Source organism: Camarhynchus parvulus, chromosome 2, assembly GCF_901933205.1.
Source record: "Camarhynchus parvulus chromosome 2, STF_HiC, whole genome shotgun sequence".
In the NCBI taxonomy this organism is placed as follows: Eukaryota; Metazoa; Chordata; class Aves; order Passeriformes; family Thraupidae; genus Camarhynchus; species Camarhynchus parvulus.
In genome coordinates this window covers 83,089,491-83,102,377 of record NC_044572.1, presented here as the reverse complement: position 1 = coordinate 83,102,377, position 12,887 = coordinate 83,089,491, and the positions used below count along the sequence as shown (strand labels likewise).

The window sequence follows — 12,887 nt, the reverse complement described above, 5'->3', positions numbered from 1 at the left end:
GTAAGGCGGTTTTGCCGTGAGTCTGGATTGTGTGCAAAATTCCTGTCTCTCACCACCTGCTTACAAATAACAACTGTAGCTAAACATAAAAGGACCTGAGGAGAAGATGAATCCAAAATATTTTTTTTTTCTTCAATAGACAAGTAAATTAAGACTTTGGTTAATGGAGAGTCAAGCTAGTTAATTACTTGTCAATGCTCTGAACTTATTATCACCTCAACAGGGAGGAGCGTAGGAACTGCAAGTTAGTGACTGATGACTTCATGCCTCACTCAGTGTATATAGGATAAAAACAGAATGTTCAAGAAAATTTCTGATGAAAGAGAAATTTCTCTATACTAGTAAATAAGGCAGTACCTCTCCCTGCATATCTGTAGAGAATGCCATTTGTTATGCACACAGGGGAAGGAAAGGCAGTATCTTCATCACTGCTGATTTATCACTGGCTTGTTGAGGTCTCACTAAAATGAGCATTTTCAAGGAAGTGTAAAGAATTTTTGCAAGTTGAGACGTGCCACAGAGATTGCTGGTCAAATGCAAATACTGATTACAAAGTATGGAGGGTTTGGACTACCTCTGAACACTTTTGTTTTTTTTATTGGTTGGTTTGGTTTGGGTATTTTTGTTAATGTGATAAAGCTGTTACTTTTTTCTTCTGCCAGGAGCTTACACTGATAATCCAAGCTGTGTTTAGCCTTTTTATCTGTGAGAATAGAGGTTATCTCTTATTAAAGAAGAGTTTGATTTGGTATTTCAGTTCAGTTTTTTTTTTTTCCCCCTCTACACAGTTTTGCCCTTAGATGATTTGACCACTAAGCTTTTCTGGCTTTTAAGAATTAGAGTGCTTTTTCTGTACTTTTTCTTTCTGGACTTCAGTTCATGTTGTTTGCAGGGTGAAAATCGTGTGAAGAATCATAATCTCTTCCTGCACCCTTAAAACCAGGCAGATTAAGAAAATGCAGGGGGTGGGCCTCCACAATAATTTCTGAGTAAATATTTTACTGCTTTTTCCATCTGTTACACTAAAATCTGACTTAAACTAAGCGTAAATCTACTCAGAAGAGGTCACTGGAGTATTAATCATCAGAGTTAATCCTCTTGGACATGTGTTTGGTAGGAGGCCAGCTATTCAGAAGTTTAACAGCACACATATGTTGCTTATCTGTCTGGCAGCTTGCCAAAGAAGTAAACTTCAAGTCTGTGGTGGGTTTATATGTCTGTAAAGTACGCTGCTTGCTTGGTGCAAGCTGATGCAGCTTTTCTGTATGTCACACATGGTGCATAGCCTGCTACTGAAGAATGAGTTCCTTTCAGGGTGCTTTTCAAAGAGCTGTAGTGTTGGTGTTGCATGGTAAGAAGTGATATCATGCACAGTTGACCTTTTCATGGTGCTTCCCTATGAAGTACGACGAGCCAGATTTAATACTACTAGCTTAGAGCAGAGGAAGAGACAATGTTTCAAGTAGAGTAATACTGTGGAACCCAAATATAGCTGAATGAAACCTCACCCTGCTTCCACTGCTGCCATTCTGACTTGGAGGAAACATTCATGTACATAAATACAACTCTTTCTTGAGTCAGGTCTGGACTGGACCAAGCATTTCTGTTTCTCACTTCATAGGAGTATGCTTCGTACTTGACAGAAAAATGATTATATCATATCCTAATTATGGAACTGATTCATCCCCTGGGGCATGGAAAGCAAACAGTAGGAGTGAGTGCATCATTAAAAAATTAGCGTATTTTTAGAGAGGAGGTAAAAATAAAAGTGCAAGTCCACTGAAAATGTTAATGATGAAGAAAAAACAATTACTTGCATTAAAGGAACTTTTTAAAACAGTCTGAGATTATGGCCAAAAGAACATATATTTCTTAGTAACGTGTGTGGATTTTCTTGGAAGAAATTATTAATTTTCTTCTTGCCTTTCTTTCTCAAGGAAAAGAATGAAAGCTCGTGCTCCCCCTCCACCAAATCAACCTTCTGCCGCAAGTAGAATTCAAAGTGAGCCCAAGTCACCTGCAGAGACATCTGTAATTTCTGATCAGAGCCTTGTGAGCATGAAGGAGAACATGATAAACAGACTGGTGGACTTCACAGTTGTTTTACCCAGTGGGGTGGAGCAGAAGTGCACAGTGCAAGGAAGGTAAGGCTTTGATTAGCTCTCACTTTTTGAAGCCTTTTGTTCCCCATGGGATGCTTGGTGGTGCTGTCCTTCTGAGTTTACAGGGCTTCTCTGTCATGCTTTTCTCTGCATTTTTAGCAGCTGTTGCACCAGAGTCTTGAGAGCCAGTTATAAAGGATCCTCTCTTCTGGGGCAAGAAGGATTTAGCAGCTATTGTGTCACTGTTTTCCCCATGGATCAGTACATGTATGGATCTATCCCTTTCATGTAGTCTCACTTTGCTTAGGTTGTATCACATCTCATAATCCAGAGTGGGCTTGCTGCAGTGGAAGTAGGCGCTGCTGGCAAACAGTCCTGACAGTATGAGTGCCTGGAGGCATGCCAGGAAGCAGGCTCGGAAGATGGATGATTCATCGCATTCAGAGATCCCAACTTCACAATTACAGTGCAGTTGTGTAGATAGCAAAGCATCTGCTCGTATTTAGGAAGCTTTTTGTATATAAAAGTGTATTTTTTTTCCCATGGAAAGAGACAGGGATTTTCTGTGTTACTTACTGGGTACAATCAAGAGCAAATTGTGTTGGAAAGGTAATTTTGAGATAATTCTCTTCACTGTGGGAGCTCTTCTTTATCCTCATTCTTTTTGTGTAAATTGTTTTGAAAGAAAGAGACATTACTTTAGGAAATAATGCAGAGAAGTTTCAAAAATATAAACAAGACTCTGATGAAACTATAGCAAACAATGTTGTGGTCAGGAGTAGTCAGGAAACTGTAGGAAGTGTAAGACCACATTCAAAAGGTGTGTAGGTGTAGGCACACAGTTTGTGGTAATTGGGAGTGGGGCTGCAGTGGAGCCTCATCCCCAATGGGCTGCAGCTGTGCAGGACAGGTGAGCAGCACTGAAGGTAACAGGACGTGGAGTGCTGAGGTGTGCTGACCAACCACAATGTGTGCAGAGGGCACACAGGTGTAAGGTGTGTAAGATGAAGGGTATAAAAGGTTGGGCTGAAAAGCAATAAAGAGCAGATTCCTGAAGATTTCTGAAGTTGTGTTATTCTGTTTGGGCTGATGCTTTGTGATATTGTATGATGATGCTCTGTGTATCGTGGCCGTCTCAACTGTGAAATGTAGGTGCCTATTGGTAAATCAGATTCTGTGTTTATTTTAAAATTAATGCTTTCAGTAGTTAGTCTGCATTCCAGCAGAACTACTTTCTAGTCTCATATGCTAGTCTGTGTTGACTGTTTCCCTCATAACACATTTTGGTGGCTGAGGAGGGTGTGTAAACTGATATTTGGTATCTGGGACTTCTTTCTTCCCCCTACTTTTCTTGTAGAAACTAACACTCATTTATCTATTCTTGGGAGACAGTGCAACTTGTGGGTGTCTACCCCAAAGCCAGAGTGATGTTAAAGGTTTGAAAAGAAAGCAGTACTTACCAGAGCTCTCAGATAATATGTGTAGTGATAGAGTTTTTGTAGGGAGATTAGGACTTAATCAGAGAAAGAAGAGAGCAGGCCTGGTAAGTGGAATAGGACATGAAACTCACTGGCCATTAGAGCCTAAAGAAAGGTGGTATTTTGTTGGCAAATGCAAGCCATCTGGGAGCTGACAAGAGGTTAATATTCATGCCACATTTTGTACTGAGACATAGATAATTGCCGTAAGGTTAGAAACATTTTTTCCTCTCCAAAGCAAGCACTCTGAGAGCGTTATGAGTGGTCTTTTATTGTGACTTTTTGAAGAACGTAAAAGCTACAGGAGCAAAGAGAAGTAGAAAGTCCCTATACAGTAAATGTTCTATGTCTCACACAGGTGTTTATCATTATGTATCCCATACACTGAGACTGAGTGTTTTGTTTATTAGAGTCTTTAGTCTATGGAGAAAAACCTGAAAGAAATGGCAAATATGAAACTTCCCGCATTTCTGTGAGGTTATTTATATCATCTGCATTAAACATTCTAAGCAACCAAAATGTTCTCTTTGTCTGTGAAGGTGCTCATTTCTCTCAGGGTCTGCATGATAGGTATAGGCCTCTGATTGGATTTTTCTTGGTTTTGTTGGGTGGGGTTTTTAAGGTTTCTTTTTTAGAAATGTGTTAATGTGCAAATCTGCACATCACTGGTGCCTAACCTAGGCTGTGGCTGTTCCCTCTCAGTGCTGTCTTGAAGACTTGGAGTGGAGAAGTTAGTGACACTCATAGCCAGCTGTGGGAAGTGGAAGATGATAGAAACTGAGAAAGGATGATTAATTCCCCTAACAAGCTATGAAATGAGAAAAGAATATTCTGTAATAAGCCCTGTATTACAGTGGCATCAGTCTATGGACAGACCTCATGTGTGCTGCTGTTCTTTCTAATCACTGGAAGATGCAATTTTCTGTACATTAGCCCTGGCTTTGTTTTTAGGTATGTAGAATAGTGAAAAATAATAATGTCACGATTATCTGAAACTTTTAGGGGATGAACTCTCCCAAGTCTCCAGGTTTGGGGGAAAACCCAGGTTTTTTCAACTTCTTGCATTGTTTTGGTATTGGAATCTAAACAGCCATGAAATACAATGATACTTGTGGGGGTAAACATTAAATTATGAAGTTACTGGATCTTATAAAATGTGGTGGTATTTTGCTTCTTTTTTTTTTTTTTTTTTAAGTTTGTGGCAAGAGTAAGAGCCAGTACAGGTAATGAATTATTTTCCCTGCTCACTCTTTTTATCTGTGATGATATAATGGAAGGACATTTCAGAAAAATCTGCTGTTGTTTATACTGCTTTAAATCTTCATTATTTTTGTTGCCATCATTAAAACAGTTTTCTGCAGAATCTCCATTTAGCTACCCTGGGGAAATAGCTTTTCTGTTTCAAAAAAATTTACAAATCTTTGCCCTGGGCATATTCATAATGAAAAGTGATTCTGTAATTTCAGGAAAGCAGTTCACAGAACAATGAAGTACACTAGATTATATATGAAAATATAAATACTGTAGATAATTAGTATCACTTAAGATTATTATAAGTGAACTAAAAGTAAAAATTACGTCTTTCAATTTGTTCTTTGTATGTAGGCAAAGCAACATGTTGTAATTTAACTTTGTTCTCTATGTAAAAAGTTCCTGCAAATATCAGCAGAAGGGCAGAATGTTCTCAATAAGTTTTCTTGAAGACACGTTAAGAAAAAAAGTTTGTACTATATTCTATTGCAATCTGGAACCTTGAAATTGTTTTATTTATAAAAGTTAACTCAAGCTGACAGTCTCTCTAAGAGTTTATTGCCATCTTGTAGCACACAATTTGTTTGGGAATTTGAAAATGTGTAGCACAGATTTTAGTACAAAGCTGAGTCATTAGGGAGTGTGTGCAGCAATATAATAGTATAAACAGTTTTCTTTTTGAAGGACTTGATCCCTGGGAACACTGCTATAAAACATGTAGAAGTATTAATGAAAAACTGTTAGCCTACTTCCCCTTGAAAAGGAGGGAAACACTATTCTGTGTTTGTACTTGTGTATGAGCACTAAGTGATGTGCTGAAAGGATAGGTAAAGCATTGGCCACTTATACATGTTATGCATGTAGATCTGTAGCACCTCCACAGAAACAGGTAACAGGTCTGAGAGAGGTGGTGGGTAGACATTTAGATGGAAAACAAGTGGAAAAGCTCCCAAGTTATCATGGTCTGTTGGTGATTCTCAGAGGTAATACTTTCAATGGGTAACCTGTAAATAAAGGGGTCATGCATCTCTGTTCACACTTGGTGGCACTGAGGAGGACTTCCTGATTAACACAGATAAATACATTAACAGAGCAGCTTGGAACTCAGTAGTATTTGAAATGCACTGTAGAAAAATGGGGATGTTTGAAGCTAAGTGAGATTTGTTTTGAAGTTGTCAACATGTGGATGACCAATATGCTGAAAAGTAAACTGGACAGTTGTTGCTCCCGCATCTTACATGTTACACAAATTCTCTTATGCATATGATGCACATAGAGCAGGACACTGGAAGTAGGAATAAACTAGCCAAAGCTGTAGTCTGATTCTGCAAATATTGGAGGACAGAGTTCAGTACAGAGTAATGTCAGAATATTCAGACAGAATATTCTCACATATTTTCAGTCTCTTTATTGTAGGCTTATAGCTTGACATACAGAACAGCGTTTCAGGAAAGACTGAAGATATGAAATCAGCCAGGTTGGTAAAACATTCAAGAGGTATTGTCAGAAGAAGATAAATAGGACACATGGCAAAAGGGTTAAAAAATTGTTTAATTAAATACTGAATAGGAGTCAGGTCTATAGTACAGTAGTTCAGTGTAGGCTAAGCGGGGAGGGGGTGGGAAAGTTGTACTAGAATTTGTGTTGGAAGGGGCCCCGGGAACACACAGTCTCTAGGCAAGTTGGAAGTTTGAATACATCAGAGAGGAGGTTTCTGGATTTTTCTGCACCTCTTTTCCAGGGCTGGAACCATCTTTTTGGAGACTATATGTTTACTTGTATCTAAATGGAATTTCCTATTCAGCATTTGTCTCTTGCTCTTCACAGTCAAGAAGAGTCTGTCTCTCTAACCCTATAGTTCATACTTACAGACAGCAGCAAGGTATTTCTTCACCTTTCTTGTTCTAAGGCTCAAAAAACACAGTCCTCTGTCTCATGTGTCATCTTGATGTTCCTTCTGTGGACTTGCTCAGTTGTGGAAAATAAGAGACAAATGTACAGGAGCAAGTTAAAAAAAGAAATAGAAAACATTTATAAGTGTCTTATTCATCACATTTCCTGAACTTTTTTGGCTACAGCTTAGTACTTAGTGTGTACATTTTTGTTTGTGTAGAAAAAGTTGTAATCTTTTCATTAAGTGTGTGCTGTACTTTGGAGCATGCAAAAATAAAGACTGATGCTATTTTCTAGTTAAATGGAAATAGTGAAAGAATTAGAGATTTTGGGTCATCCATTCCCTTTACAGTTTTTCTTTCTTTTCCAGTCAATTACTAATGCAGATTCTTAATGCATATTTGACATTGACCTAAATAAAGAATATCCTTTCCTCCAGTTTAAGATTATTTTTAATTTTTTTTTTAACCATGGAATCACAGAATAGTTTAGGTTGGAAAGGACCTTAAAGACCATCTTATTCTACTCTCCCTGCCATGTACCAGGGACTTGCACAGAGCCCCATCCAACCTGGTCTCTCATGCTTCCAGGGATGAGGCATCCACATCTTCTCTGGACCAGTTCCTGTGCTTCACCACTCTCATAGTGAAGAATTTCTTCCTAATATCTAATCTAAGCCTACTCTTAGTTTTAAACTTTTACCCCTTGTTCTATCACCACATGCTCTTGTGACAAGTCCCTCTCCAGCTTTCTCCTAGACCTGTTTAGGTACTGGATGGCATTTGTAGCATGAAAGTAGAAGATAAAAAATTGTTTTGTGTGAGAGAATAGAACTTTACCCTGCACATTTATATTTAGCTGGACAAGGCTATATTTTAAAATGTATTTCTCTGTGTGATCCAAGAAGGTTAAGCCAAACCATACCCAAAACATCTCCGTTGTTTTATACTTGCTAAAAACCATAGGCCTCTGCTGCATTTTACTGGAGAACAGCAGGAAACAAGCAGTCTGGTCAAACTGGATCAGAACTGGATCAGCATGATAAGTATTGCTGACAAAGTAGTTATTCTTATACTGTTCAGAATTGTCATTAAATGTCAAACAGCTTAGTAATAAAATATCAAAATAGAGACAAAGTATTTTCTTTTGTAAGAGTAGTCATATGAACCTTCTTGTATGAGTCTTAAATTGTGTTCTCTCTCCAGTTTTGTTTCTGTGCTCTAGTATTTGCTTGTCAGTCATTAACCTGTGGTGTGTCTATTAAGTAGTCTTTGGGCACTCCACCAAAAATTTCAGCAACATCATGCTAAAATGAAAAAGTAAGGTGTTTCTTAGCTGAGTAGTTAGAAAGGCAGAAGCATGTTTTTCTTTTCAGCTTTAGATTTAAGACCTGCCTGAATTTCAAAACAGAGTATGCTCTCTATCAGATGTCCAAGCAGCGCTTAATAGAAAGTGGGGATCTGTGTGGAATAAGATGGAAGCAAAGGAAGGATTGACTCTTTGCATCTTCCAAGAGCCATATTCAGCCCAAAGTTAGAAAGAAAAGTTGGTTTAGATTAGTTGATTACTATTCTCTTGCTGTGTTTAGTGGCTGTCTTCTGTGTGTAGAATATACATGGAATTACTTGAAATAAAACTCCCATTTAAAATCAAGCTGAACTGTATTATGGTTTAGAAGGAATTTTTTTCTAGTTGGTGCCATGGACATCTGATATAAGAATAACTTATTTGCAAGGGTTTCCCAGCTCTCTTACTTTGATTGAAACACAAGGATTTTGAACTTTGTTTGTGGAATTCCTCTCCTTTCCCTACTTCTACTTTTTTTTTTTTACACTTCAGAAGTTTTGTGAAACATTTTTCCTGATTTTACATTTTTTAAAGAGCATGTGATTTGCTTGAAGCTTTTTCAAAAGCTTCGGCTGTACTTTCGAACAGTACAGATGAAGGCTGGAGATGCTTTTCATGGAACAATTATGTATTCTGAGCAGCATGGCACAGGCTGGGACGGTGCAGACTTCCTTAAATGTTATGTTTAATGCATGCCTGTTCGTAATCAGCAATAAGGTGAAACCTCAGATTTGACTGGATTTTTGTATTTTCCATTGTCCAGACAAATTTGTTCAAGTTGTGTGATTATCTGTAACTTATTTTCTCTGATGGCTGGTGTGGATTCTGATCTTGTTATAGTTGTGGTACTGTTGCTGCTGAATATATTTTGTAATTTCAGTGGTGTATGTATGAAATCATAAATTGTTATTTTAATGAACTATCTTCTCTTTAAAAATACTTTTTCAAGAGGCAAGATAACTATCCAAATTTGAATGAATTATCACAGTATTATGCACTGCAGAAATATAGTACTGTTCCACTTTAAATATAAATATCAAGCACATAGGACACCACGTATTATGATTCTGCCAGGTTATTTCGTTTTCTCTGAAACAATAGTAAGAATGCTGAGGGAAAGCAAACACATGCAAATTTTAGTTTAAAAGAAATATGTCTATAAACAGACAAGTTGAGATCTGTATCAGGAGAACTGATAAGCACTTTAAAAAAGTATGCACTGCACAGTTTAATGAGTATTCATGTAAATACTGGTATAGATGAGATTCTTCTGCAGTTTGTACTTAGTAGCTGTAAATGTCTGTTGGTTTGTGGTGTGGAGCATATGAATTGAACATGGTTGTGAAACACAGATGTTTTCAGCTTGTAGACAGTGTCAGAATGAGTCATTATGAAATTAACTGATACAGTTTTGATTTGGATGCTGCACATTTGTATTTGTGCTCTGTGTGTTAGCAGTTGCCACAGTGCACTCTGTTCTGAAGCATTATATACATATTAAAGGCATCTGTTTTCCTTATTTGATCTTCAGTTATCATATTCTGAGTTCTTACCTTTTCAGTGAGATCGTGTTATTTCAGATTTCCCACGCTTGCCACTTTCTCAGCTCACACTGTGTAACTCCGTTAAACTTGAAAAAGGTCCTTCCTTTTTCAAGGAAGGTAAAAGGTAAGGCTCATAAAAGGTAAAGAAGGTCCTTCCTCTTCTCTTGCATGGGAAGAGCTGTCACCTACCAGGTAATAAGGAATTGCTCTAGTTTTTCCATTTTTGTTGTCTTTGCCATTAGCCCTCCAGCATTCTTCACCAACTTCTTGAGCAGTTGCTGGCCAACAACATACCTATAGAAAGAAGATTGTTGGCCCTCCACAGAGTAGTTTCCCAGATGCCAACAGCTTGCAGTTTAAAGGGTAATTCTTGAGCTACAGATGTAATGGTGCTAGCTAATAACCTGTGGAAGGTTTTATTTTCTTTGAATTTGCTTGAATTTTGAATCTGTATGCAGTTTTCTCAGTTTAAACATTAAAAGGAGTGCCAGTTATTTTGGCAAATTTGCTGTGCATTTATTTTCACTTCTGCTACAAGACAGATATCCCACTGTTAGTGGCAGGTTCCAGCTACAGCTGGTAAATTTTTAGCCTACATTGTTTTATCGGTGACAGACTGGTTTATGAAACCAAAATTTTTGAGAAAAATGACCAGTTTTAATGAACCTATTTTCTCTGATTCTGTACAGAGTTTTTGAGGGGAAGGCTGGGAAAATGAAAGAAATCTTCATTACCATTGTAGAGGAGAATTTCTGGAGTTTGGGGGAACACAGTTCACATCTGCTGCATTAGGCAGTATCAAGCTCCAGTGAAAATTGAGTTCTTGACACAGAATAGAGTACTTCTGTGGAGGGGCACGAAATGAGAGGGACAGTTGCTGACTCTTTTAAAACTTCATGGTTTAAGAATCATACTGCAGTAAACTTGCTGATAGTGGGGACATTCAAAATCAGATGGTTTTGTACAGGTTTAATATCGTCACCAAAATAAATATGGACAGGATCTCTTGTACTGGAAAATATAGCTGATGTCTAATGGATGTGGAGGAGTCATGTGGATAAATAAGCCCTATCTACCATTTGTTCCAAATTTAAGTACTCCATTTTGGGTTATGTGATTGTTCAGATCTAGGCAGAGTTTACCAGACTCTGAGTTCATAATCTACTCATATCTTGTCTACACATTAATGAACAGAATTTGAACTGGAGCATTTAATGTATGGATTTAGTACATTATGACCCTCAGTTAGAGCATGGTGCTTAATAACACCAAGGTTGTGGGTTCAATCCCCATATGGGCCATTCACTTAAGAGTTGGACTTGTTGGATCCTTGAGAGTCACTTCCAATTCAGATTATTCTGTCATCTGTGGTCTGGAAGTAAATAAAGATGCACTTTGTCTGCACTTGGCTAGTGTTTGTAAGTGCTGTGATTGGCTCTACTGTCTGCTTGATACTGAACAGTTAGTTGTGAGCTCATAAACAGACACTGAAGTGTGAATATATTTAATTCCTATCATTTTATCTGATCTGTTTAACATTTCAAAGCACTAGCACTGTTCTCTCCCAAAGATGGTAAACTAGAGGCACATCCACAGCTTGTGTTGTCTTTTATCCCCCTATCTTAAAACTGAGGTAAATCTTCTGGCAATGTTATTTTTCTCATGCTAACAGTGAATTCTTCTTCCTTGTAGTAAAGCTGTGATGGATGTATTGGTTGATTTATGCAGCCAGTACCGCTTAAATCCATCTCAACATAGTCTTGAACTAAAGTCTTCGGGAACTCAACAAGTTCTGAGTTACAAGCCAAACACTTTGATAGGAGCACTGGATGTACAGACAGTACTTCTGAAAGAGAAGATTCCTGAAGAGAAGGCAAAGCGACCTCTGCCAAGGGTCCCTGAGGTCAGTACTCTGGAGAGCTAAAATGATGCTGTGGAGCATCATTCCATTCCTCTGATTTCAGTTCTTCCAATCTTTCCATCTTAAAACCAGGTGGGAAAGACTTGGGATTGATTATAACCTGCTTTACTAGCTTAACAAGTAACGTTTTGCATGTAGGTTTGTAGAGGCTAGTCTAGACATTTAGACAAAATGGTATGTTGCATGTGGTTGGGTAGATGGAAATCTGAAGATTAGGGCAATTAAAAATTGCAGTAATGGCTGAAATGGGAGTGGGGTTGTGAGGAGATAGTGTTTTGGTGATATTTTGTGCACCATCTTCATTGAAGATATAGGAGAAGGCTGATCATTAATAAATGTACTTTACAATACAGTGATGATTAAGAAGTAGCCATTTTCCAAATGTTTGCTGTTTTTTTAAAATATTCTAATAACTATATCTAATTATACTCTCCCACCTTTCAGAGTGGGACTTGTAAACTTTTACGTTACATCTGCCTCTGATTCCTTTTCCTTCTTTGTGTGTTCTGGTGAATGTCTCCTTAGTGGGAAGCGAGGTCTGAGATGTTATTCTTTCAAATATTATTTTTTGCGAGGTGGGGTAAGTTTGCCTAGGAATAGTTAAGACAATGTGGAAATCCCCAGTGCTTTTCTCATTGTGAGATGGCCTATCCACCACAGAATGGAGACTGAGAGTTTGTGTTTGTTTCTGCAGAAATCTGTGAGGCTGGTAGTGAACTACCTGAAGACACAGAAAGCTGTGGTTCGAGTTAGTCCAGAGGTGCCTCTCCACAGCATCATCCCAGCTATTTGTGAGAAGTGTGAAGTCAGCCAAGAGCACATTGTTCTTCTGCGGGATGGTATAACTGGGGAAGAGCTGGAGCTTACCAAGTCCTTGGAGGAGCTAGGGATAAAGGAGCTGTACGCCTGGGACAGAAAAAAAGGTGAGCCAAGACTCAAAGCAGTCTCTGCAGGGTTATATGATGCGACAACAATATTATGGGCAGTTAAAAGCATTCATGCTGCCATTCTTTTGGGGTCCAGCTGAAACAGCAGAGTGAGATCTCGGTCTTCAGAGCAGCATGGGTTTGTTCAGTGAGCTGTGCCCAGAGCAGCAGCCAGGTCAGCAATGTGCCCAGCTGTCCTTGGATGCTCTTGGGCCTTGTGCCAGGCTGGGCTGGACTCTGGCAGGGTGCAGGTTGGCCTAGGGCAGGGCAAAAGGAGGAGCTTTGCTGTGTCCCAGAGCTGCGGTTCATAGCGGTGCACATAATACAAGGGGCCTCATCCAGGCAGAGTCTGTCACCTGTCTGTGCTGTGGGCTGGAGAGAAGGAAAGAAGAGACATGCTATAGTCATGGCAGCTGTGAAAGCTG

At 38.7% G+C, this 12,887-nt stretch overlaps 1 protein-coding gene across 3 annotated transcripts in view; it reads left to right on the top strand.

Moving 5' to 3' along the window:
• The window catches only part of LOC115917567 (protein cordon-bleu-like), a 145,101-nt gene that overhangs the window by 40,290 nt on the left and 91,924 nt on the right, over positions 1–12,887 (top strand). For all 3 annotated transcript variants that reach the window (XM_030971712.1, XM_030971714.1, XM_030971713.1), the window contains exons 2-4: positions 1,938–2,144; positions 11,308–11,518; positions 12,231–12,459. In XM_030971712.1, coding sequence (XP_030827572.1) covers positions 1,938–2,144; positions 11,308–11,518; positions 12,231–12,459 — 647 coding nt within the window. The remainder of the gene's footprint in view (positions 1–1,937; positions 2,145–11,307; positions 11,519–12,230; positions 12,460–12,887) is intronic.